The sequence below is a fragment of the Neodiprion lecontei genome, chromosome 3 (genome assembly GCF_021901455.1).
Source record: "Neodiprion lecontei isolate iyNeoLeco1 chromosome 3, iyNeoLeco1.1, whole genome shotgun sequence".
NCBI classification, from domain to species: Eukaryota; Metazoa; Arthropoda; class Insecta; order Hymenoptera; family Diprionidae; genus Neodiprion; species Neodiprion lecontei.
Window position 1 is genome coordinate 25,137,834 of NC_060262.1, and position 27,987 is coordinate 25,165,820.

The window sequence follows — 27,987 nt, forward strand, 5'->3', positions numbered from 1 at the left end:
GGATGAATAATTTTTCTACTCGCGCACAAATAATTTCTGAATGACTGTTTATACTTTGTATACATAACGAGAAATTATCTGTTAATTTAATACCTGTACATGTGGCAAGACGATGCAAGAGATTAGACATGATTTTGTACGTATAATTTCCATGTGTTTACTGCAAACAAATATTTCAACCTCTCCTGAAGAAATTATACCTATGTACGTAGTACCGCTTATCCGACCAAAAAAGTTTCGACTTCCTTCAAGTAGGGTGAAGTTTTACCTCATCTTCCATCTCGGCAACTAACATAAATTATAAGCCAACATTCAACCAGGGTTAAGATGAAATGTGTACTTTGGGAATTACGAATGTTTGTTAAACGCGTATAAGCAAATGGAAAATGTATTTTGGTTTTTCTAAGTAAAAAGATCCCTCGGTGTTCAACCCTCACGAAGCGCACGGACCATTTCCTTCGTCATAAATAATCGACGGTACGGGGTGAAAAATCGGAAAAACGCGTGTGCTTTTTGGGCGAGAGATAATGCTACGAAAAATGAAAAATTCGGGTCAAAAGCTTGTGGCGATAACAGCGTGACGTGGAGGTACTACCAGTTGATCATCCCGAAAGAGGCGCTTCGTACAATTATGACGGAACTTCGCTTGCCAAGTTCGTTTAGTCATTCAAATGTTTGCCAAATTATCACGCGCTGCTTCGTCATTGGACACGAGCAGAACATCGCTGGTTCAAACAGACTCACTTTTTTTTCATGCGAGAAAAGCAAAATAATTTCATAATTTCAAAATTTTCCATCTGGGTGGTCGGTCGGGGACGTTTTGAAACGGTTTACACGCGAGAATTATGGTCGGAAAGGTTATTAATGGGATTTGTATCCAGTCCCCCTGATAATTTGCCAGGCTTTTTCGAATTGACCTGTGCTACGCGCCCTTCTCGGCTGTACGGGAGGTGGATAACTCCCTGATGAAAACACAGCTCATCCGGGAGATGGGGAAGCGAACAGTAGGCAGAGGTAAAAGAACGACATTGCGATTATATCTCTGAGAGAACCTCGAAAACGTTCGTGGAGTTCGATTTCTGTGGGCGTTACTGAGGCTTGTGGATCGGATCGTCCTGAATCCAGAGCTTTGGCTGATAATATAACCCTTAAGCCCGCGCTTTTCTCTCCGGAGCAATTCTTTAGGTCATCAATAGACGCCTCGGCCAAACGGTGGATTCTGTTCCCCTCATATTTTTTTTTTTTTTTCTCTTTGTCGACAGATATCCCGCCAAACATCTGTCTTCCGGCTTTGTTCACGCCCCCCTCTATTTCCATGTGACTTTATTTTTCTCTTCTTAAAGGAATTTGCATACGAGGTAGACGGTTGAAAAGGTTTGTCAGTTTTGGGAATTTATATCCCGATAATCAATTATTCAATTAGATCGAGATTTACTTTCAATTAAATATACGTAGATCGTCCGAGCTTCGTTTACATATTTTTTTCAACAATTCATAGGAAGTATTTTTCATATTCATAATTACGTCATTTATTATGATCAGTGACATCTTTGCCGATGTCCGTAATATTGCTCAGAAACTGCACAAGCGATTTACTTAAAATTTGGAACCAGTATTCTTGGATTATTTATTCTGTTCTCCGCGATCCGAATATTTTTTTCTTCCAAACGAGGACCGTTTGAAGTTGAAAATTTATTTTCGTCCTGAAATTACTGTTAAAAAAAAAAAAAAATTCAATCATTAAAAAAATGTGACAGTTAAAAGAAACGGGTGAACTGTGACCAACAGGGTGAACCATCCAAGATTGTTGTCTCAAAAGTTTTATTAAAACGGTCGTGATCAAGGAGTCGAAAGATCGAAATCCCGAAACCTGCCAAAAGCAGAATGGCCAAAATGCTGAAATGTTGGATGACGTCAGAAACACATACATTCTCTGCAGTACGATCTGGTGTAAGTCTACATAACTGTGACAACCTTACCGCGGCCTTTCGTGTTTTTGGCTCTTCTGCATTTTGCGGATCGTAATTTTGCTCCTTCTGAACTTTGATTGTCGATATCTAATTTCTTCGGTTTTGCGGCCGCTTTTAATTTTTAATTTCGTTACTTTAATTTTTCTGTATCTCCACATTCTGTGCTTTGGTCATTCGAAATGCCGACTATTCTGAAAATACTACAAAATTCGTATCTCAAAAATGTCAAGTTTTCGACCAGTCGACTTTTTGACCTTTCGGAATTTTGAGCCCCACCCTCGATCCATATAATTTTGAATAATACAAATTCCAATCGAATCGAATAATCTGGTCGCCGATTCATAAGTCTCCGTAATTGACCGAATTTTTTAGCCGTCTGCTCGTATTTAGCATTTGGACTTCTCCGCCTCGGTGTCTCTATTCGCAAGAGTTCCCTTCAGGATCGGCGGTATCGGACATCTCGGCCCTCGGCCATCTTCATCCTGGTTTATACGGCACCTAAGGGAAGGAAGTAGCCGCGAAGGAGAAATCGAATCAACGGTGTGGGGCGGGTGGATGGATGGGCCATTTTCACGCCAAGATCCTCGTCACATTAACTCTAGGTAGATAATAAAAGCAGGGATATGGGGGATCTTGATGAGCCTGTGTATATAGTATTCCAAGTGTCACGATGGCGGGATGCTTCGACACTCGAGAAAAATACTTGTATCTTCATCCCGGGTCAGATCGGTGACGTCCAGGGCGCTTCATTGTCCGTCGACAAACATCCTTAATGTTCGTTTCCGGTCCGAAAGTTTTCTCTCTTCTTTTCTCTTACGATAATCCGTTATTTCTTTTTTTACGAAAAATTTTTCTCACCGGTTCGACGAACTACGATACAATACGTGAAGCTTTTCTACACTCAAAGAAAGACTCTAATTCACTTCCGAAAAATGGAAAGTGAAACGAGAAGACGGTTTTCACGCGAAAAAACCTTTTATTTATGTTCGGTAAATTTTTGGTAATGACGTAGGCGGAGATTTGAGCACAACTGCACGCAACTTTGCAGGCTGGTTTTGTTACAATCAAATTAACTTCTGCGAGTATGACAAAACATTTGTATGTAGGTATCGTAGAGGCTCGCAGACAAAGGTCTGTGTATTTACGTATTCGCAAAACCACCGCGGTCTGCAGGCGAGGTGAATTCGGCGTGATATTGCCTCGGGGAAGGGATATTTTGTGCCTATAGTTAAAACCCGGTAAATTATAGCTTAATTAAAAGCAACTGTTCACTCCGAGCGAATGTGAATCTCGATGAATTTTTCAACGTGTATACGCACCGTAGAAATTTCGAGTGTCTTCATTGGTTAGGCAAATGAATGCGAGCCGGGTCGCGGATACCTTTTTTTGTTTTTGTCAAGCTTTGCGTGACCGGATATAAAAAATTCACTCGAATGTTTGTAGAATTTATACGGTCGCAGGGACGAATTTTACCTTCGGGTTTTGTTGACCTCTTCACGCGGGGTTAGTTGTGAGTCGGAACTATTATGAAATCAAGAAGTTCTATCTCAACTCCTCAAATTCAGTGTTTTTTATTTCTTTTTTTTTTTTTTTTTTTTTTTTTTTACCGAGAATAGTTTTACTTTCATTATGGAATTATTATTCAAAATTAGTTGGCATTTAATTCAAATCTTGATGAACTTTTACAAAATTTTCCAAGACTTCAAAATTGTGATTCCATGATGCAATCTATATTTATTCCATTCGACAAATTTACTTCATTTTAAGACATTTTCCATTAGGCACAATTTTATTAAGCAGCATTTTATAGAATAATATCAATGTTGCTGAATAATCTATTTCTTTGGTAAACGTTGAATTTAAGTATTTCATATTTGGACTAATCAAACTGATCTAAATTTGAAAAAAACTTTTTCTGGGAAATGGAGGTAATGAAGAATTTCTTCGAGAGAATTTTTTTCAAATCAAGTAAGCGCAAATTGTTTCACTAAATGGACGAATCACGGTTTAAGAATTACTGCAAATTTCACTTGGAACAAGAGAGCAATAGTCACACGCACGAGCTGGTGTAAGATTCGCGAGTATTTCGGTTGTTCGTTGAATACGCTTCGCACTTTTTAACCCCCATACGAAGTAACGAAAACAAGCCTTTTCCCCCTACGTTAGTCAAACAACCGTGAATAAATTATTGCGAAAACTACGTCACCGACGAAGAGTTATTTTTCGGTAAAATGTGCCCGATTATCGTTGCTACCGATATGAATAACGCAGCCTTGATGAACCATAGCAAAGCTCGTTATCGCTACTTGGTTTATAGCTGCGTAATTCAACGATCCGCAACGCGTTTAGGAGATACAACATGCCCTTAATCATGTATCGATACAAAACTAGATTGTAAAGATATTCAAAATTCGCAAGTAAATATCTAAAGAGCTGCTTGATTGACCGAAATTCGATTATTTTTATTAGCTTAATACCGATATAGTCATACGCTGAGTTTTTATCAAATTATTATGTTCGTAAGCTTGGAAGGCGTCTTTAAAAATACAGAAATAGAAAATAGTCAAATTGTAATCGCAAGCTTGGATACGGATGCCTTATTTCATTCACATTCTTTACCGAAAAACTTTTCTTTTATCAAATTCGCTCTGTTAAGTATTCAATTTTACAACATTGTACCGATATTGATTCTGATCAACGACTAATGGCATTGTTCAATCTATTTCAGTAATTGTGTAGTAAATAGTTTCCTGAATAAGATGAACGATTATCGATCAAATCCATTTGACTTCTATACAACCATTTTGAAGTGACTTTCAATCAAGCATCGGTACGCGAACTTTGGTTCGTAATTCCGGTATTTTATATTTTTGTATTTTTGAAGAGATCTTTGTATATAATTATACGAACATAATAAATTGACAAATAGTCAAGTAATAAAACGAATGACAAGTATCGGTTTTTGGTCAACCAACCTCTTGAAAATCATTCGAATATTTTACCACTGATGCAATGTAACTAGCGAATCGAGAAGGTCAAAGTCAAATTTTCACATACACTGTTACGAACGATGTTTCCCTATTCTTTTACGCCACTTACTCCAAGCCGAAGAATTATTTCCCATGATTGCGTGAAAACCAGTTACAATTTCACGCGATGCTCGCGTGCATTTTTAATTGAACACTTGCATCGTGTTTCTCTCGATACACGTAGTAAAACCTGTTTTTTCTTTATACAAGCCAATTTTTGATGACTTTTTTCACGAATGGTTTGAAGAGCCGGGTGCAATTACTGCGCCCTTTTTTGCGAGTGATTCTTCGTTTAAAAAGGATGCTTCGTTGTCATGGGCCATGATTGGAGTCGCAGCTACAGACCCTTTACAAACACCCACCAAAGTACCAACGAGACTATTGTCGATGAGATTTCCTCGTCTACAACCGAGGATCGTTAATTTTTTGCTTTAAAACCACATTCGAGGGATCCGAATTGAACAGATGTATACACGGCTAAATTTGAGCCGTACCGGAATCCAGGTGCGGATAATGGACGCGATCAATTAACTTCTTCAACAACCCGATTCGTGTGTGCTCGAGAACACGTGCTGATTAATCAGCTGGCGCAGACCGCGGCGCTTCGTTTTGGATAACCGTCTCCGAAACTTTTTTCTATCATATTATTTACGAGAAAATTATTCCAAATTATTCACAGCTGATATACAAGGTACGGCTGAAACTTGGAACGCTCATCAACGCCACTTTGCACAAATTTTCGGCGCCAATTTTTAGCGGGAAAATCTTAATCTCGCTAACGATAGGACAAAAGCGAATTGGCCAATTTTATTCGCACGGTTACACGTCGCTCCGTAATGTAATGTACGATGTCGTTGTCAGATCATAATTATTTCAGAACGAGGCAAGGCACGAATAGAAAAAGTCGAGTAGTGCTTTGGCTTGCGTTAGAAACGATTTTCACGAGAATTCATTTTGAGCGGAATTCCAAAAATAGGTTTACATGCGTATTTTTTGACGATAATTTTTATTGGTTGATTGAAAAATGATCATTCGGATGAAAACTTATACACGATGTGCGTAAAAAAATTTCAAGGTTATATAGATACCAAACATAGAATCGCGCCTGTCTGCGTTGTTCAGCAGATATCATCGTAAATATTCTATATTCCAAACAGTCAAATTTTCACACGTTGTGAGAAGAGCTTCGCATTATACACACCCATGCTTCTTATCGTACCGTTATTTTTTCTCAGACGGAAATTGTTAAAGCGATGATCATCGCGTGCAAACTCTCTCGCCTACGGATGTTTTTTCCTTTGGATAAGACAAATTATTATTTATTTTTTTTTTATTTTTTTTTTCTCTACATTATTCGGGTTTTTCAGATAGCTGGAAAAGTATTTTTACATTCGAGAGTTTGTACAACCATCGCTTCCGAATGAGAGAAAAAATAACCCAAGAAAATTAATTTTACAAGGTTTCTTGACGATCAGTCGAAGAGGAAAGACGAGCTTTTAATCACGTCGTCTGCACGGAATTGTGGGTAATGAAACGCTAGAAGATTGGAAGAAAAACGAGGCGGTAAAATTTATTAACTCGTCGTGTTGAGGTATGATCTGTATACGCTGATATTCGCCAAATGATTGCAGATACCAAATTCCGTTCCCCCGGGCGATTCGGTTAAACTTGCGAAGGTTTAGCGAGGAATGAATTAGATGGAAGTTTATTAGAGTTTCGTATCGTTCGGCGGGTTCCCTTCATCCGCTCACGGGGCGAGCATAAATCTGGTCTCCGATTCGGGAGAGTAAAACTGATTTATATGCGTCCACAGCGCGAAAATTTAAACGAAATTTGAATCCGAACCTGTTTATCCGGTGTCATACGGTGTTTTCAGCTGGCTTATGATGGTCGCAGACGGGCGGTGTTGAAAATAATTCATTCAGCTGTTTAACGCGTTACGCAAACATTAATAAAGATCTGAGCTCCACCCTCGATACCCTAACAAAATTAGAATTTCCACCCCCTTAACATTCCGGCGTTAAATTATTAATTAACATACACCGTTACACTGCGTCAAGGCGGAATTTATAGGCGGTCCAGATTTCGATCAGCGGAACAAATTGTCCCGCAATTCTCCAGGCAATTCTATTCTCTGGATTTCTATACTTTACTTTCCTACGTTTCGATTATCAACATTTCGATATCGTTTGACAGAGATTTTCGCGTCTCTGAAAATTTGACATTGTTACCCATATTTTCGTTTTTGTTCCTATTCTTCGCTGCAAATACCAGCAGTAATCTCTATAGATACTTTTTTATTAGGGTTAAAATGCACGTATCGTAATGTAGATGTATACATGTGACGTACTGCCATAATTAACCGTCGTATACTTATTATAATGCACCTGGAGGTAGAGCGACGTTACTCTTGCGTGGACCTTGTCTGATATTGAATTACGCATGCCGTGTATATAAACTGTCAGGCTGGGTTTGTACATCGATATCGATGGATAATGTAACGTATGCCATTGTATTTTTTGACGAATATCCGTGTAATTAAAGTTTGCAAAACGGCATCCTATTCGGCTGGCCCTCTGTTTTTATCTGCGAATTTGTAGAAAATTTTTAACAATAGTACGATGCGTTTTAGCTGGGAAGTGAAAATTATGGCGTGACGACGCAACTTGGGCCTTTATTCGCCTGCCAAATTACACCTCCTCTCCAGCGGATTGTTATTTGCGAAAAATAAAATCCATCGGTGACCGTGAATATGAGCGCGTCTGTAGCGTGGTAACAAATCGATGATTAATTGCCATCAATTTTCACGCGAATACTTTACAAGCTCATGCACCATCAGCTATTCCGCAATTTGATTACGTTCGAGTTTCATCTTCGCGTATAAAAGTAATTGACCCAGTTTCGCAGACGCAACCGCTCAAACCATTCAGTCTTGCATATTTTCAGCTCTTGTGAAATGACTAATTCAACGAAGGCAAATGATCTGTTGTTTCACTGTCAATTGCGAGTTGATCGCGTAGTTCGTACTCTTCTCAGGTTATTTAATTAGAAAACTACGACAACAGATGAAGAAGAATCGACAAGTTGATTGAAAATTATACGCCTGTAATGTGCAGGACCTCTGAAACGGCCAACGAATAGGTAATCGGCCGATTAGTGAAAATCGCGAGTAAAAGCTCTACAATAAATAACCTCAGCGCAAATCGATTCAATCGAATCCGTCGTGCTTCGCCAAGTTTTTTTTTTTCTTATCCAAATGGAAGGGATCTCGAAGTTGGAGGTCGTCGAGTTCGCCAATTTACCGTGATTGGCTCTGTTATTAGGGTAAGAGTTAGTCAATTTGTAACGATTAGTTGGGCTGCTTGCAAGGGCAGAAAGCGTACTTCGTTTCTGCGTCAGAAGCACGCCAGGCGCTGCAACAAACATTTGTTAGCAAAGCATACATCCCGGCGTATCGGCCAAGTGAAATGAAACAAACGACTTGTGAATTTTTTCCCGTCTTTTTTTTTTATTATTGGAAAACCGTTTCACGTGCGTTTTTTACTTCAAGAAAAGGTTCTGAATCGAATTTCGAAAGTAATCCTGGCGGTGAGAAAAAGGATCGCATGTTTTTTGCTACAGTTACAGCTCATAATTTGATCTGAACTATGTCTGTTAGACCGTGTTTAATAACGTCTTGCACGAATCTGAGTTTGAAAGAATGTCGTGAGTAATTAATCTGTGAATTTCTTCGATAGCTGAATTTAACGAGCAATCGGACATTCTTCGTGAAATCACAAGACTTGGAGGTGGTATATGTATATATATACATATATATTCAAATCACCTGACGTGACTCGAAGTAATTTCAAATCACTCGAACTGATTTAAAACTCGTTCACAGCCAACTCCGAAGTTGATCATTAAAATGGCACTGTACGTGACTTTAAGTGACTTCTCACTAAGTGCACGCCTGACTTGAACAGTAGTTAAACCTCTCGGAAAGCTATCTGTAGGACAAGCAATAAATCCAACTAGAAATCCTATAAGAGAATCAGCGACCGGCGAAGAAACGCGTGTGAATCTTAACTTAACGAGCTAGTAAATGTCTTTTCTATCATGCAGTGAAAGGATAAATCATGGCAAAAGATACATTTGCACGTGTATGATTTGAATCTACAAGTTCCGGCCGGTAAATATAGCATCCTTGACGTCACTGCTCGGCTATACGTATCTAAATAAAGTTTTCTATATTTATGTGTGTTCCTTTGAAAAAGGAAGAAAGAAGAAAAAAAAAAAAAATCGCAGCAATAAACAAAATGAGTAAAAAAATACATCGTTTTACGACGCTCGTTTCAAGTTTCACGATTATTATATACACATACCTACGCATATTACGTGCCATCTTCGATTGATAATCGAAGCGATACGAAACAGAGCTTCGCTTGTGTTCAACAAACGTTCACCGTAGCAGGGAAGCTGTGGAAGCGGTGGAAATTCCGATTGACACGAATCAATGAGCAGGAAGCGCGAATACCGGTCTTAGGAGGTGGGTATTTCACGTCGAAGTTGGAAAACCGCGATACCGGAATCGACGCCGACACTGAGACTGATACAATTCCCACCTGTTCGAAACAAAGTTGGCGCTCCGCGCGCCGCAACAACCCCTGAGCTTTCGCACGGGGGAAACGAAAGCTGACCGCATCCCTCTTGTCCTTTCGTTGTATCGCCCTCCCGTTGGAAATCGAATTTTCCCGACGGTCCTCAAATTTCTAATATCCCGGAAAACAATCATCCACTTTTTACCTTTCCGTCAAGATAGTCCGCCAAAGATCTTCAACTGTGCGAAGAAATTGCGGATGGGATTGCTGTATTGGACCGATGACGCCTGACTGATTACTTTTTTCAATCTAGTATCACGTCACCGCCTTTGCTCTAGATAAATGTCACTGCCCTGTTGACGTGTCAGCGAGGAATGACTGATAAAATGCGTATCTTGCCCCTTGACCTAGGACATGAAAGCTAGACTAGGATTAGTTTTGCAGTATCAAAATTATACCGTGAGTGAAATATTAAACTTTTCACAACTCTTTTTATTTATATGCAAAGCATTTTATTTGACACTCTTTTTTTTTTTAACTCGTATATTTTTTATCTTTGAAATCTATGAAAAAAACTCCTTCGTGTCTGATAAGGCTTGGAAAATACCCGCTAGAAAATTCTTCGATGCGTAACAGTAGAAGTTCTTAAAACTATTTCTTTTTTCGAATTTGACAGATCTTGTTGCCCCAAAACCACGTGGAAAAATTTTCTAAATTTCTAGTGTGTGTAATTTAAAAGTGAGCATATATCGGAAATTGAACAAAACACTTGGTTGTATCTATATATCGAGGCGTTTAAAAAAAAAAAACTAAGAAATTTTTTTTTCTTCTCCAAATAGGTCCAGAAGTTCCATTGAGGTAAAATAATACGCGCGTTAAAATGTGAGCTCTCAATTTTAACATTAAGAGGTCGCGCATCGCACTTTTCTATTTTCCATAAGAATAACATGGTGTTTATATATGTATAATATTATTATATAATAAATGGTGTTTGCTCCTTCTGATTTTTATAACTAGCTAACGATGCGTCGTACAAAAAATTTATAGACACATGTTTGTAGAGAGTTGAACATTGACCTTAGATAACTTTTAAACGACTGGAATTTATCACAAACTAGTAACAGATCTTTTTTGAGGGGCGTTCAATTCTCTACAAAAATATGTCTGAGAATTTTCTGTACAAAGTATCGGTAGCTAGTTATCAAAATCAGAAGGACCAAAAACCGTGTTATTCTTATAGAAAATAGGAAAGTGCGATGCGCAACCTTTTAATGTTAATATTTAGAGATCAAATTTTAATAACGGGCGTATTTTTATACCTAGATGGTAAGTTTGAACCTGTCTGGAAGAAAAAAAAAGAGTTGTTTTAAACACCCTAGTATAGATAGATATGTATATCTCATAGCGAAGGCTGCACCCTGAACATTCCAATTACATTAGAAACATCACCCTTTGTTACCCCTATAATTGAAACAAACATTACATTCGGGATAGATTAACGATGCTTTACCCCTGACATCGGATATCCGCACCGTTCGGCGAAGCAGAAGCGAAAATTAGACCCCTTCACTCATTGCCAAGGCTCATCAGCGGCAAATTGAATCACAAAAAGGAATGAAGGTGTACATAGATAAGGCGAGTCATTAGTTGATCCATTTTCTTTAACGATCTTTTTGCCAAGTGTGTATATACCCCGTATATATACATATACCCCCCGTATGTATATATATATATATATATATATATATATGAGGTCGGGTTCGGCACCGCAGCGATTTCGTTCCCACAATTAAATCGGCTAATTGCCATCCCGCGTGTTTCACCCGTCGAGGAAGATGATATTCGGAAAACCGCGATCCCTAATTTACCCCACCTACATATATCGCGATTCAAAATATCCTCTCAAATGCAATCAGAGTTCGAAGCGGATGACGGTAACAGTCTACGGCTGTTCCATAACACCGATCGAAAAACTAAAATTGTTTTTTTTTTGTACGCATGGGTTACGATTTTTACGCTTCAAAAAAAAGGCAAAGGTACTCGATGTTCACTTGAACTTTGTTACTGATACTAATGAGTATTATAGTATAATATAATCGTAAGACGAAAAATAGAAAAGGAAAAAACTATGCTTTCAACTGTCTACGCAGGGTGCTTGGTTTTTTGTACATTTTTGTAAAAAGAAATCTATCTTACGGTCAACAAGTTTTTTCGTACATCATTCAAACTATCACAGACAGTTGGTTTATATCTTGAAAATATAACTAATATATATACAACTATTTGATATATATTGCTGTTCCGATCACTAAAGCAAACTGTTCGGAAGGTATAATAACGATTTTGTTCAATTTTGAGGCGAAGGAAATGAAATCAAACTGTGCCTTACTCGGGCACAAAAATCGTATCGACTGGCGTTACCCTGCGCTTCGTCAACTGTCAAGTGGTTGGATTTACCCAGCTCAATGAAACACCATCTCCGATCCATGTTGAGGCGATAGGCTCACGGGGCAGGAAAAAACCTACGTTGAGTTTCGGTTTCGAGGCGTGATACGAGGGTATATTTTATGCTCCGAGAGCCAGGGGAATTCATTGCGTTTATTACGTAGAGTTACGTTAAAAGCATATGTACGTAGGTACTGCTCCTCTCTTTGCGTGATCGTTGTATCGCGGGTTCGTTTCGACAAACATTGTCCACATTTTTTTATTTCATTATTTTCCCTACTCTTTTAAACCGCACTTTTCACCTTTCAACCTGCACGAACAATAAGTGAGTTGAAAAATTGCTTCAACACACGAGTGATTCTCATTCGGCGAACAGTCGTTAAGCCCCGAGACTGAAAATATCTTCCCTCGGAATACGAATGGCGATTTTGAACGGCGACGATACGTTTTTGAACGTAATTTAAGCGTCCGTGTAACGTACGTACAGAGAGGCCGCATTGTGCGATGAATAAGAGGATAGATTTGCTCAATAACGGGCAGATACGCGGCTCAAGTTGCGAAATAATTGCCTTCATTTTCACCTAATGTCTCATTTCCTCCTGTTTCTTTGTCGGGTTGATATAAATTTATGCCAACGAGTTGACAAATTCTTTTCATGCCGCAGCCTCCAACAGTAGCGAGATAAGATTGACCCGATAAACTGACCCGCGGGCTACGTTCGGAAATACTTGAACGTGCCGAGAACGTGATCCGCTGAGCTGAGAAAAATGTATGATCATTTGGTGAAATTTTTGCTCGTATTTTATGTTTTTCTTAACGTATATTCTTTTTATCGTTCACCGCTGGGTCGTATGAATATATTTTCACAGAATTTAGGTGGCACCGTCAACTATTGAGAAAAGTTGGACTATATCCATTAGTCACTTGACAGCTCTTTTAAATTCCTCTCGTAGCTTTTATTACCCTCACTGTGTATTCGTACGTACAGAGTATAAGAAGATAAGAGTTTCGTAAACTCGTGCTTACGAATCCTCAGATAAAAGTTGCAAAACTCGGTTGCCGGAGACACATACAAATACGAGCTATTAGCGATTCGATATCTTATACAATAAAATGGCCCAAGGGCTTGTCTTCTTTTCCTCCATCGATTGGAAACTTTGGAAAATTGGATTCCCTACCGATTCTCAGGTCAGCTAAACTTCCCTCTAAGCGTAAACAGTCTATAAAACTTTTTTTTCATCACCCCAATTTTCGCATTCTAAATATTCTTGTTTTCAGTTGGTCTAACTCAAATCAGAATAGTCGATAAAAGTTTGTAAAAATGGTTAAGATTCTTGGTTCTAATTGCTTATATTCTTCTATACAGACGCACTTTGAAATTTTTTTCGCGCCTTTCGAATTCGATAAACTACGTAGGCATATAATTTAAGCGAATTAAAATCTAAAGTCAGAGACTCACCGTAATGGGATGACTTGAGTCTGACTTTTCCAATCTGTTTTCCTTAACTTTGAGGCGCCGGTACAAAGCTACAGAAGCAAAGGTGAGCCGAAGGAAAGGTTTATTACGGAGGACGCGTGGACGGGACGCCCGTCTCGACGGTACTGCCGGAGGTTCGAATTCCGCGTCGCGACGCCGAACGCGCCGCGGTGCTACGACGCATGGCAGTGTGAACGTCGTGACATCCGCGGCTTCTGAAAGAAAGTATTCAGACCGCCTTGGTACAAGATTCGCGGATCAAGATAAGCAAAGGCCTGTTTATCCGGCCAGCACTTGTGTGTCTAATGTCCATTCGCAACTCGCGCCAAAGAGTGATATTATATTTGGATTTCCGGTGAAGAGAACAAAATTTTCAATAGCTGTTCAAGTTCGCAACACGAAATTTCGTAGAAAAATATAACCGGCTTTATTCTTTTCCTGGTATGTATGACTCTCTGAATTTGATGTAATCAAATCGATACTTCGTAGCGCGGATTGAAAAGCTCAAAGGCTGTGTTCAACGAATGTGATGAAAACGAAACTTTGAAGTTAGTATTGAACTTTATTTTTCGGTAGATAATTGTGTCTCCCGATATAATCTCAATTCACGCTACGAATGCATGAGTTGAAAATTGAGCCTCTGGTCTTTTTAACCGCGAAAGTCCCACTTCTTCAATTCGTCCAGCAAAAGACAGACGATTATATCTAACTTCTGTGTAACGAATTCATTCACAAAAATGGATTACTGGAATTTCTTTCAATTCTCTTCCCTCTTTTATCATATTAATGACCTTACGTTGAATATATTGCAAGGGTGAATTCTTTGGCTTCAGGTACAATAAATCCAAAAGGTATCGGCATTCTGTACTTTCTTTCAAATTCATGATTCAGAATGTATTATTGAAAGAATTAAATACGAGCACACGTGACAAAAAAATTATTAACAATTTATATTTTATATTTTATTAGCTATCGTATTTCGACGAGCGGCTTATCGATATGAAATGTACATCCTGCGTCGATCAATGTCGGGTACACATAAAAATAGGGAAAAATTAAGCTAACCGGGAAAGCTTAAGCTAAAGGTAAAGCTTTCTATTGCACCGATCATTAGACTATTTGACTCCTGGAAAAATGATACCTTATACAACTATCGCGTGCACACGCAAACGTGAAACCGACACCTTGTCTCGACGCCCGCAAAGACACGAATTTTAGCAGTCACGCATCGTAACGTGTATATATGTATGTACGTATACATACATTCATTGCGAATACCTTGCAAATTAAATTCTTATTCCGCGTAAAAATTTGATGATAAGCATTCTCAAGATATTGACTAAGGGAATTGAAATTCTTTAGCGTCAGAATTTAATTTTGAAATCTTTTGCTTGCCGTAACGGTTGTAATAACAATAGTAATTATAGATTTCGTATTTCGCATGACGAGGTTTCCTGACCACAAATCCATGCTTTTCAATAACTTTGTTACAATATAGTCGTGGATTGTATATTTGACAAATTATTGTATCCGTAAACTGCGAATATCTCTTTAAAAAAAATACAAAAGTATAAAATACTGTAAGTATAAACAAAAGCTTGGATGTCGATGCCTTACATTGAATAGCTCGAAGATTATGAAAAATCTGGCGAATCCGTTAGGCTTCACTCTACGATAGCTCATTTTATTCGGAAGATTATTTTCGACAAATTCACTGAAACACATCGTGTTTTTTGTTGTGTTCTATTATTAATTGTATTATATTGTGTCCTGTTATTTAAACCTTTGTTTGTAATTCGCGTATTGTCTACATTTATATTATCACAGAGATCTTAGTAGCACATTAAGCATCATAGGTGTATGTAATAAGGTACTCAACGCAGGACTGTCTAGTATTAAAATTCATTAGTTATCTCGAAGCATTTCTAATTGTTTGACACGACTTTTAGCCGGTTAAAAAGTCCGGTGTGGTAGCTGCGTTACGACGAGGTGAGCGTCGCTTGTAAACTATTCTGTGGAAAGTTGAAGGAATTTTAATGAGAAAATAGCGAGGTTACAAGATTGTGATATAATGCGGAATTGTTTCAAGAATTAAAATTACCGTAGCGCAGTCGTAATTTCATCAACTGCATAATTCGGTTAACGTCGACGCTTATGAATCGCACAGTGTTACTAACTGGGAATGAATTGCATTAAACTTGCATCGAGGCTATCATTCAATAAATCTAATAGACGCGACAATGCCGCCGGCTGCAGGACAATTTCTCCATTATTCTTCTTCACTGCCAATTCGTACGTTCGTCTTCACAAGGCGAAGCTCATCGTCAGTTTCACTCGTTTCTTTTTGGCATTTTTGAATTTCTTCCGACAATCTAATACCGTGAAAACACCGTCATTTTTTCCGATTCATAAACTTGACCACATGTCGAGAATCTGACTTTTGTTAAACTTTTTTACGTGGTTCTGATTTATTCTTCTTTTATGACGGTGTTGAAACTCGTTTCAAGCAAGAATTGTTTTCAAAAATTTGCCGTTGGATTTATCGACATTATTATCTGATATCAAACAGACTGAAATTTCACGGGTACAGCATCCTTACGGTGTATAAATTTTGAACATTGTACAGATCGAGATCGGATATTATAATCCTGTCATCTGCACCTTTTATCAAATTCAAATTCTAACGCTCCGTATTGCATTATCTTTTTTCGCGGAAAGTACATCGTCAGCATTTCATATAGTCATGCTGAGAATTACTCAAATATCGGTGAAAAAACCGCAACAGGTTGTACGACCTGATTCAACGATCTGTTGAATACAAGCAAAAAAAAAAAAAAACGACATTTAAATGCATATTCATTTCATGATGGAATTAATGAACCCGCGTTCGATCTCACAAATTTTACCGAGGCGCGTTGCGTGCGGGAAAATTCGTTCTGATATATATCTCAGAGCTGTTATCAGTTTGGTATCTGCAACCAAAAAATCAATTAATTCGCGACTAAGGCAAAAAAATCTGTAATTCAATATCAATGATCGTACACAATGCGCCAATGATTTATAGAAGTCACTTTTCGGCCATTCTCCAGGCACAATACGAACGCGACATATTCCGAGAACGGTCAGAGCGACGGATTTCCTTTGATTTGATTCGGAATCTTGGAACTGAAACCTCAACTTCTCTTCGATTATTGGAAATTCAGGGTTCACCACCCACTCATCCGGTTCCTGAGCCGCGTGGGCGTAGGTATTAGCCATGAGGTGAAAACGACCACTAGAATCAAGTGGAACGGGGTTTCATTCGCTGTTATTAAAACGACGACGGATAAGCCGATTCGGAAAAGGTTCAAGTTCGGTATTATAAACTATTCAAATTGAGCTTTACCACCAATCTGTTCTTCGCACAAATTCTACCTTTCACGAGTACTTTCTTTGCATGTGGATTAGCATCAAATTCAGGTTTGGACCAAGGCTAAATGGCATCCAAGGCGCAAAATACATCAGATTAGAAAAAAATTTATTCCTCATATTTGTCACTTTCAAACTCACTTACCTGTGATACTTGTGACATCGAAATTTATCAACGTAAACTGAGAATATACTCAGTCATCGAAGCTAAATTTATATACTTGGCGAATGAAATTTTTCTGTAAAATCAATTTGAAATTCTAAGAAATTTGATGGGTATAATGCAAACTTTTCCGAGTTATTCAGATGATTCAGGGACAACGTAACAAATGCTGAAACAAAGTCTCGACAGAAACGAATAACCATTATCTTATTATCTTTAAACACGATTTGATCCTGGATTGTCTTCTTCGAAACAGCGTATATTCGAAAATATCAATTGTACGAAATTTGAAAATTCAGAGTATTCAGAGAAATGATTGAGTTAAAAAAAAAAAAATCGTGTAATTAGTCTGAAGTTCGGAACAATTTCAGTTAATAAAAATCGATCTTTATTCGCACAGCATATTCTGTTAGTGGCAGATAAATCTCTTGAGAAATTTCGAAGAAAGATTGAAATAAATTTATAGGTAGGTATTCGATTATATCACGACACGAGACGTTCGCGAGTGTTCACGCGTTGCATTGATTTACGGCATATGGCATATATTCTACCCATGTATGTACAAACCTACGCGTTACTGAAAACCGATACTCTGTTAGTTTATAGAATATTGAATCAAGTTCCGCGCATATGTACGTCGCCGATACGTTTCGGAGGTGTGATACAACCGGCGTAATTTCCGCGCGGAAGAAAATTTTCCTCACGGAAGATGTTCAAAGACTGTCTGCAGAACGTAAAAAATAAAAATATAAAACTTAATATTACCGAGCCCAGACATTTTTCGAGCCCTTTACGCGTGTCGGTGTATATATATATATATGTATATAAAATATATATATATAAAAGTATATAGGTATGTATATCAGTATACGGATGATTTATTATTTCTCAACGGAAGTATATTACTCGGTAGGAGTTCTACAACGAAAATAATCAAAAAACGTATCTTACGGTCGACGAAGAAACTCCAGCGCAGTTCTTATACACAACGTGATAATATTATTCTTCGTTTATCACCACGAAACCTCCCGTAAATTGAGCTTTTGTCGGTAAATGAATTACATTCACCCTTAATGTGTACACCTTGAATCGGCGGTAAGTAAACGAAATGTCAAAAGTGCCTTTCTTGAAAGAAAGAGGGAGAAAAAAAGGACGAATTGCCAGTAACGTAAACTCTAATATTGTTACATCGGTTGTAATAACAAGACCGAGAGCGATTTTTTTTTTTCACAAAATGAACACTCAGAGTCACTTTTTACGTATACAATTGTCCGATGTGCTTTAACCATTGGTTCGCACTTCAATCTCTCAAGAAGATTGACGAAAGCTGCGTACTGCCGTTACTCGATGGCCGTATCGTCGGAAACGAGTCTGAAACAGTAGACACGCTGCTTGGGAATGCTGTTCGGTAAAACCGACAGCCTTGCGCATATATATATAACGGCATATTTTTCGCTCAGAGTTAATTAATCTGAAAGTCACGTGTTTCATATTTTAAAAAGAAAACTCAATTTTAGTTTCAAACCTTGAGCTGTAGTGAAGATTGGGTCGTGCCCTAATTGGCGTGGACGGTAATTAAAGCGAGGCAGGTGGAAGGGTTGATTGCAGAGCTTTGCGATTCTTCGTTAAACTATACTGAGGACTTTTGAGGAAGGCGGCGTATCGCATCGTAAAAATATTTCAGTGGCCAAGGTTCGTGCGCGTGCAATGCCGATGATTATCCGAGACAGAGAACAACCATTAATCGCAGGAGCTTAGAGCAATTGGGAAAGTAAATTGGCATCCCGGAAACGGGAGACCCTCGCCCACTTGATATTCCGTGCGTTAATTAATCTGTTAATTAGACTCGACTTTGCAGGGCTGTTGAAACCAAAATTACGACTTGGGTAGTTAACTCAACCGGCGAATGAATAATCGCAGTAAAATTGCTACGCGCTCTGCCCAGCAAGTGCACACGCTGAAAACAAAAACCCCTTTTATCGATCAGCAGCGATAACTTTTTACATACCAACCTATACTTACTTTCTTCCCATTTGTCTGCCGAGGAGTAAAAAGTTTGAAGTATGAAGAATCGCCCAGCCGGGCAGTTTTCAAATTAGAAACACGCTGCAGTGGGGATTTCAAGGCTTTAGTGTCTTATTTAATTCATCTCTTACGAAACTAATACCTTACAGTCCAGACATATCCTATTTCTTGGCTATTATATATTCGTGGCGGGTGTTTTTCTCAGGTAATATCATCGCTGAAATTATTTATACAAATTAAATCACCCTAAGCTTATGGAGGGTAAATTTTAAGGCGAGACGACCGCCTGATCTGATGTAATCTGGCTTTGCTCCATAGATTTTCAGACTGATTATTCAATTCAACGAGGTGAATATTCAGTTGATTGATATAGTTGGTTGTTACTTTATTTCAATTGTACACAGCGAGATTAATATTTATAATCAAATTCTAATTATATACATCTACGGGATCAACTACGAACGGTGTGAACGAATTTGTGTAAACGTAGTGGGAAAATTACGGCGGAAAAATCAGTGGATCCTTGCTAAAGATTTTATGTGGATCTTCTACAGATTTCGTAAAAGAAAATTTATCTTTTTCTTCATTCTACGGAACACATCGTTTCATCCATATTGCACGAGATGTTGGAGCAAAATGATTCCTGTTCAAATTCTTAGCACTGAGTTAATGAATTACATATCATTTTTCAAAATGTAAGAAAATTCGTTTTTCTAACGATAATTATGCGTGAACATGACTTTCAATTACCAAAAGCCTGTTAGATTGAAAACTTTACATTTCCGACGTCGTGATAGAACAAAGAAAAATTGATATTGATTTCCCAGTATTTAAAAGTCCTTTGACACTTCGATTATTGTGCTAGGGTTTAAAAATATTTTCAAAATTTGCCAGAACTCATAACGCTAAATTTCGGAGAATTGACGTAAACATAATATGGCATGAAAAATCTGACTTTGAAAATCCTGTCGAGTTTGACACCAACATGTCGGTAGAGTCGACAACTTCAACATTTGGGTGCACAAATTATTTCCGACAGTTCACCTGTATATTTACTCCGAGTAGAGAGGTTTGCTGTCAGGGATGTTTTAGTATTCACCCGTTGCGAATTTGGGTGAAATTTACCATTTTTTCCCCGAGAGATTTCACTTACTACGCATCCCTCGTACAACGAAGGAATTTACTAGGCGCAATTAGTATTTGGGAGTGAGGATTAATCTGATGAAGAATCAGGCAAATCTGATAGTGACCATCTGTATACATATATGGACGTTTTAAAAATTCCAATCTCTCCAATGAGATGTGGTTCTTTCGCTACAAGCTGACGGCGACAGAAAACATCCATCGAAGAATCGAGAATACAAGAAAAGAGAAACGACTTGTTTGAAAAATATAACTGAAACAATACAAATAAAATTGGAATTCGGAGTCTCGTACAGACGTACGCATCCGTTTCATTCTTCTACTCCAAGTCGGTCGGTCTAAAAGTACAGACGCGGTCTTTCTCTTAATTAAAGAGTTACTCACAAATGGAGAACACTTTATGCACACGGATACGGCGACGACAACTCCCAGAAAGTATTTCAATTCTAAATTCCAGGGTTGTAGCTAAAAGTTGGAATGCCGATGATGGAATTAGTTGCTGTAAGTAAAATACCGTCGATTTGATGCGTACAATGAAAAAAAACATTTCTAACTTGAGTCGTAAATTTCACGGATAGTTTGAGAATAAAATAATAATAATAATAGGCTGAATAAGCTTAGTATATTAAAACTTGAAGTTGCGGATTTATTGATAGTGTAGAATAGTGATGAAGAGCGGCTCGTTTTCATTCGCCGAAGCATTATGCAGGTATTATTAAAATGCCGTGATGTGCAGCGCGTGAATTCTTTCTCGGATACTTGAAATCTTACCTCCGTAAAAAGTTGTAAAACATTTCCGCCAGTCGCGTACGGTTTGTTTTTGTGGAATGTCGAGCATTCGTCTCGTTATTACGTGACCTAAGGCAACGTATTTACACAGATATAAGTGAACAAACAGTCGGAGCAGACTTAGGGAAGAAATGAAAAAGTGGAAGCGGAAAAGAGAACAATGAAAAAGCTGACTTTGTCCCTTGCCTAATTTGTTGCTTTCATTTCTGTGATACTTTTACATTCTCTCTGAAGTTTACAAATATTCTATTTATGGATTATGCATTCCCGCATCTATATAGCCCACGGGAAATATATCTCGAGAGCATGTTTTTTCAAATGAATATGATACATTTAAAAAATTGGCTCCAGTTCCAATGGTTTTTTCGTAAAAAGTTACTATTCATTTTACGTCAGTTTATGGGTGTAGAGTTATTTTATAAATAAATTTAATTGCCCGAGAGTAAAACCGTTAATGTATGTACAGTTTTGTTCGCATTGTCGTAGATGGGCAAAATGAACAAAATCTTGTTACAAAATCGAATACCGAATCTTCGTTAGAATTAGAAACTTTCATCAAAGTTCTTGGCTCCAGATATTGTGAAGTTCTACGGTAGTATGCAGGAGGCATAGTTGTTCATCGGAATATGTATTGAAATATTCCAAGAATACCCCCTATAAATTATTACTATATTATACATATTTACTGGTGAACGTGAAGCTCGTCCCAAGTGTAAAAACGCGCCGGTATTTGCACCATAGCATCGCTTCCCGTATTATATCGATCTTATGCTCACTTGAGATTATTAATGGCATTCAAGTATTCCAGCGATTGGGAATGATCTCGGAATTCCATTGGTTTTACAAACTCTTAGTTCAAAGTTCAATCGTGAACATCGGGAACGGCTGGTGCCTTCGAATATTCTTATGAAAAACTTTATTTTTTTTGTAGAATACAGAGAGGACTGTGTGGGTTCTTAAACAAGAGAATCATTTTCTCGTTGACACGAGTTCTTATTTGAAATATGATTGAAATTACGATCGTACAGAAATTGAAAAAAAATATATATATATCGACGTTTTATTTTACCAAAATATTTCTACAGCAATATCAAAGTGCGGCAAATTTTTCTTCCAGCTCACTTGCTGACATGTGTCCACATTATTCTAGGATATGTAACTAAATAACAAATATTTTTCTCATCTCTCATTGGTTATTAATGTTCATAACTTTTTCTATGAGATTGATGGTGGTTCGTTTTTCTTTTATCAGGGAATGAAGATTTGAATAACCGAATGATTGCAATAATTGATTTTGCCAACAGAGCAGAGATACACTTTTGTTCCAATAATCGTGCATAAAGCTCCCTCTGGCTCTCAACTTGAACACGTTGCGTTGGTAGAAACGATTTCGTCGGTAAATGTTAAACCAAGTGCCGACGAAGGTACAAAGTTCGTCATGAAAACTGACCAATAATTTTTCGCTATTTTTTGAAGCTGAAACTTCGAATCGAACATGTTTGTTCGTTATAATCTTATTTTTGCAAGACACAATTCGAGGGTCATGAAAAACCAGACGACAGAGGCATTATTTAAAATTGAACAAAGTTTAATTTATGTTACATACAAAAAGTAACACTATGTACAATATTGTAGTTTGAGAATATTTTCTATTGTAAAATAATACACGGAAGAATTTGAGGAATAGCAAATATGAGCTCAAACCGCTGATAATTACATAATAAATGTATATTCTTGCTATTGAAACTTATAGGTAACGCGTTCGCATGTTTTATACACACGCGTGTTTGTAAGTTTATTTAAATGTGCCATTGCTTGTACTGGATTCTTAAGTTTTCTCCGTTGGGATGGAGTAAAAAAAAGTTCGGTAAGCTAAAACTGACGGATTGGTAAAAAAAAAAAAAATAATTCTATCACGCCGTCACACAACGATAATCTTTGTATTCGCAGCATCGTAACGTATTTCGATTTTCATCTTCTCCTTACGATCCCGGAGGCTTTCCGTTAGCTTTGATCTCGACTTCGTCACTCGGTATGTAGTACATTGAGTCCAAGAAAAATCGGGTGAATTCACCGATGACGCTTCGGTCCGGGATACTCTGGCTCATGCCGTACATGGCGAGCTGAAAAAAAACGACGAAACGTTCAGTTTTCATACATTTTCAGTGACGTGATAACGAGTAAATGGTAAACCGGGTAAGGTAAATTACCTTTCCTTCGACGGGGGCTTCAGGCGTCTGCATAATGACGGCCAATTCCGTTCTTACGTCTTCCAAAAATTTATCGGCAAAACCCGGCTCGGTGTGAAGATGAGTCACGCATATGTGAATACCGCTGGGAAATTGTAGCGGATTAAGATTCCAGCCTTTAGCACCGAGCGCATCCGAGAGCCTGTAGATGTGAAACTGTTTCGAACCGATTGCAATCACGGACGTGGCAGGCAGTCCGAATATGAAAATTCCGTCCATCTTCCTCAACCTGCAGGTTAAACGGTAGTTAATCTTTTCCTTAAATGCTAGTTCGTAACGAACTGGGTCACGCTAATAATTAATCTCTTCAATCTCTAAGCTTCGAAGATGAACGTAATAACGAATAGCGGTTTTCTCAAGGCTACAATCCCGATCAACAAAGTCACGCAAAATCGGAAACCTACTCCTGCTCGATGTACTTCGTCGTCTCGATCACTTTCTTGGTGGACTTGACGTAACCGTCCATTCCAAAGTACATCATTGTCGCCCAGCACGCCGCGATTATGCCTCCTGCTCTGGAACCGTTCACCGTTGGTGAACCGTAAATGCCACCCGGCCAATCAGTCGTTACCGTGTATTGATAGTGTCTGTACTTCTTTTCTCTGTACAAAACTATCGATGAACCCTTGGGCGCGTATCCGTACTGAAACAGTGAAAACCAATTCTCATTTCACGGCTGTCCCTCGGTCTTAAAACCACTCGTTCGTTAAACTCTGATAATGGATAATTGCGGCGTTTATTGAGATGAAATCTCGATTTTCCGTTATCCTGAAGTGATTTTGAAAGTAAGAGCAATCCCTTGAACCGGCTCACCTTGTGGGTATCGGCCGATATGCTGACGACACCAGGCAAAGCGAAGTCAAACGGTGGCATAGAGAATCCGGCAGCTTCCATAAAGCAGATCAAAAATCCTCCGAGACACGCGTCGACGTGAACCGGAATGTTGTACGCAACGCCGAGCTTTGATATCGCTTCGATGTTATCCATTGTTCCGTAAGGGAAATTCGGGGCTGAGCCGACTAGCTGAAATGAGGGTATAAAACCGCGGCTCAACCAATCGTCGTCAAATTAAACCTAGCAGTAACGAAAATGAACTTCCTTACCATGATTGTATTTTTGGTAATAGCTTTTCTCATTGACTCAATACTGACGGTGAAACTGTTCGGATTTACCGGAACCGTGATTGTCTTGATCTTCAAATATTGTGCGGCTTTATCAAAAGCGGAATGGGCTGTAGTCGGCACAACCATTTCCGGTTTATTTATACCTTTGACATCCTTGGCGTAATCTCGCAGTGCCTTGCACGCCATTAATATAGACTCCGTACCTCCGGTGGTCATCTAAGCAAAGCATCATTCAAGAAATAAACGGTTTGTCTTCAAAGTTTTATCGATCAGTATCGATCACCCTACATTATTCGTTTCGTTTTCATGTCTGCTGCCGATGGCGTTGCTGTCTTTTTTTTTTTATTTTTTTTTTTTTTTTTTTTTTTTTTTTTTATTTTTGTTTTTCTCTTTCTTTTAATACGTATTAAGTATCGATGTTTCAGCGACGGCGGGAAAATTTTCCACCTACCGTTCCGCATGACTCCGATCCACCGTGAAACAAATTGCACGCCGCTTTTACAACTTCTGCTTCCATTTTGCAAATCCCGGGAAACACGTCAGCGTGCAAGGGATTCGTGTAAGAGGCAACCCCATAAACAGACGTCACAAGGTCGATCAATTCCTCATCATTTCGATACACAGTTCCGGAAACCTTGCCCGATTTCCAATCGTAATTTCCTGAATAGAGTGGATGAAAGAAATGTTTTTTGTCAATAGCGCAAGTTGAGCCTCCGTCATTTTATACGTTTGGCATTCCACGTATAAACATATAACGTGGCTTCTTACCGAGATTCACGCATTTGTTAACCATGGCGAGGACTTCCTCTTGACGCCATCCCTTTTCCGGTAGCTTCGTAAAACATTGAACGCCGGTCAAACGGTGCGCAGCATCTTTCTCGAAATTCGAATTGATCGCTGCTAATTCGGTATCAATTTTATCGCGGATAGATGGTACATACCGAGCTAATTTGAAAAATTTCTTCTTTCCCCGATCGTACAGACCTGGAATTGAATTGGACACTGATTACATCTATTCGAAATTTCGGGATATTTAGTATTTGGAGATGGAATACGGTCGAGAAATGTTTCTTCTTATAGTTTGCAATGTCACCCAAGCAATGACGATGCATCTGTGTCAAGTGGAAACTTTTATCAGTACATATCTCGTGAACAAGGTCGACTACGAGCTTATTTGCAGAATTATAAAGTGATCTTGCCGCAAATAAGGTTTCTTAATCATCCTTAAATAACTTTCACCCGATATTGTCAAGTTTTCTCCATTTGCGGCAATCGAGGAGTGGAGCTATTTACTTCATACATTCAACTTTATGCTCTATGGTTATGGTGAAAATTTCTTACTCTCGTCATCGTCGAAACAATATTCCCAAAGCCAGACCGCCGCGAGAACTGTCGTTGTTGTAATTGTGACGATTTGCCACGGCTCTTTGTCTTTGAAGCTGCTGTTTAGCAAGTCTCTGAAGAGTTCAAAGGGGGGAAAGCCAGTCATTCCGTACCTGAATAATTAGGACACTTTGGGTAATTACCGTTGAAGTAAATGGACTGGGTCAAGCGACCTCGATTTTCTGTAACTATCAGAAAGTCGTTAATTACTTCGGAAGTGATAGATATTATTTGCGATTACAGTCGTATAATGACTATGTAGCTACCCTGATCAAAAAAAAAAAAAAAAATTCAGACTGATCGATATTTTTTAAATGATTTCTATCTCATATATTTCCTATTGAATGGCTATCCGAATGAGCCTATTGAATTAGTCAATTTTTATCGCATTCTATTGTTTTTTGCGCAGAAATATTGTAATAATTCGATTAGATCCCATTCAATCCGATAAAAATGAAGATCTCGTCGTTGAAAACCATCAATTCCTATTCATTTTCCAATGGCAGCCATAAGCTTAGCATGCAAGTTTTACCGATTGACCCAATTGAATTCGATTCAACTGTAATCGATTTTAGTCGATTCCTCTTTTATCGGATTTTTTAAAACTATTTTTCAACTCTAATTGTCGTAAAACGCGATGACGAGATGATTAGATTGTAATAAATTTCGGAATAATCAACGCGATTTTTCGTATCAAAACTGACCGCGTTTTTCACGACCTCAATATATTGATGTTAAAAGTGCGTACAGTATCATCTTAAAAATTTCAGAAACAAGTCCTATTATAAGACCAGTGAATATAGTCAATTCTTCTACGTAATGCCTAGAGATGAATTGGCAACTGTTGCAAGTAGCAACTGTGGAATTATAGTAAATTTGCTTTAAACTTGATGCGATTTGGTTACTTGGACGAAAAATCTGAAGATAGAGACCGTACATTTTTATATTATTTGCCTTTCCCTTTAATATTAATATAGCTTATCAAGTATGAAGTCAAAAACTTTGGGAAGATAAAAAAATCAGTTCAACCTTGTACTGATAATGCTATCGACAATGCAGTATAATACCTGAGTAATGCATAGTTTGATCTCACTTCGTTTACCTCAAAAGTGAAGAAAATCGTTAATAACTATAAAAAACTTAATTTCTGTGAACAGGCGAGAAAAATTCTGAACTCTAATAAGAGGTAACTGTAATGAAATTAAAGTTAGGCAAAAATTTCCAACTGTAAGGCAGGTTTATTTTTTACAAATTTGTTCATATTAAGTAACGTCAAGTTCACGGTTAGAAATATGCATTTTTGTTTTTTTTTATTTTCGATTTTTTTGTTTTTGTTTTAGGATGGTAGACTAAATTTATACTTTTCCTCGTAAATATGCAATCCATTTTCTGATTATAATAACGAAATCTGAGGAAAGTACAATTGATACATATTTTCGTATTTTTATACGTACGTATAAAATCAATACGATTCTCAAACATGGGATTAAAAAAAAAAAAAAAAAAACTATTATGCATTTGCTAACCGGTATAATTAATAAAAATTTAGACTCGCTTTTGCTACAAAGTAAATCGATAATACGAAATGAAAAGTGTCAGCTGAAATTTGGAGTAGTTAGAGTTGTCTAGTACGTTTTATTGTACTAGACAAATTGACCGAATAATTGTTATTTCGAAGCCACGCCTATTAAAATATTCATTTTTGTTTCGTCCTTTTAACCTACAATTCAAATTACTGTGCCGATAATACTCCAGATGTCTCGATTTTATCAAACAAAGAAATAAATATGTTGGAAACAAAATTGCAACATTATTTTACGTATATCAATAAAAGGACGGAAATGCTCAATTTTTCACGAATCATTCAATCGGGTCGTTAATTTATGAAATTTTTTTTCCTCCTCATTAATATTTCCTTACCTTGGAATTAATGTCCCCGGTGTTTTGGAGCTCGCCAACTATACTTGGCACTTACCACAGCTGATTGTACGCGTCGACCGCTAACAGCTCACGAGAAAAACGTCGGCTGCACCGACAATAAAGAACGACTTTTGCCGAACCGGCTGTCCGTTTATACTCGTATCAATTAAGGCGAACGCACTTTGTTCCTTGTCGCGCAAGTCGCTCTTTGTTCTTCCCTGAGTGAAATTCCTGCCTACGCGGTTAGACTAGACGGCAAAGTGGTTTGGAGCATAGACGGGG

At 38.1% G+C, this 27,987-nt stretch overlaps 2 protein-coding genes and 1 long non-coding RNA gene across 5 annotated transcripts in view; 1 reads left to right on the forward strand and 2 right to left on the reverse strand.

Moving 5' to 3' along the window:
* LOC107226816 (tachykinin-like peptides receptor 99D) overlaps positions 1 to 13,615 on the reverse strand; it is a 129,138-nt gene extending 115,523 nt beyond the window's left edge. For 2 of the 3 annotated variants that reach the window (XR_006903618.1, XM_046735940.1), the window contains exon 1: positions 13,484 to 13,615. The gene's annotated coding sequence lies outside the window, so the exon portion shown is untranslated. The remainder of the gene's footprint in view (positions 1 to 13,483) is intronic. The other variant, XR_006903619.1, reaches the window with a different exon arrangement.
* LOC124293742 overlaps positions 1 to 27,987 on the forward strand; it is a 96,927-nt gene that overhangs the window by 54,842 nt on the left and 14,098 nt on the right. The gene's annotated exons all lie outside the window — the stretch shown is intronic.
* On the reverse strand, positions 22,074 to 27,985 carry LOC107222778 (sphingosine-1-phosphate lyase). The gene is made up of 9 exons (XM_015662284.2): positions 27,706 to 27,985; positions 25,744 to 25,898; positions 25,171 to 25,386; positions 24,854 to 25,062; positions 24,382 to 24,618; positions 24,092 to 24,301; positions 23,683 to 23,921; positions 23,240 to 23,507; positions 22,074 to 23,152 (listed from the first exon to the last, which is right to left on the reverse strand). The coding sequence occupies exons 2-9, from the start codon at positions 25,889 to 25,891 to the stop codon at positions 23,012 to 23,014; spliced, it is 1,668 nt and encodes a 555-aa protein (XP_015517770.1). The 5' UTR covers positions 25,892 to 25,898; positions 27,706 to 27,985; the 3' UTR covers positions 22,074 to 23,011.

Excerpts from the sequence above, each read along its gene's own strand:
- LOC107222778 (XM_015662284.2), bottom strand. The coding sequence starts at position 25,891 with ATGACTGGCTTTCCCCCCTTTGAACTCTTCAGAGACTTGCTAAACAGC. Across the intron at positions 24,302-24,381 it reads TTACCAAAAATACAATCATG|CTAGTCGGCTCAGCCCCGAA; the intron begins GTAAGGAAGTTC and ends CCCTCATTTCAG. Across the intron at positions 23,153-23,239 it reads AAGCCCCCGTCGAAGGAAAG|CTCGCCATGTACGGCATGAG; the intron begins GTAATTTACCTT and ends GTTTTTTTTCAG.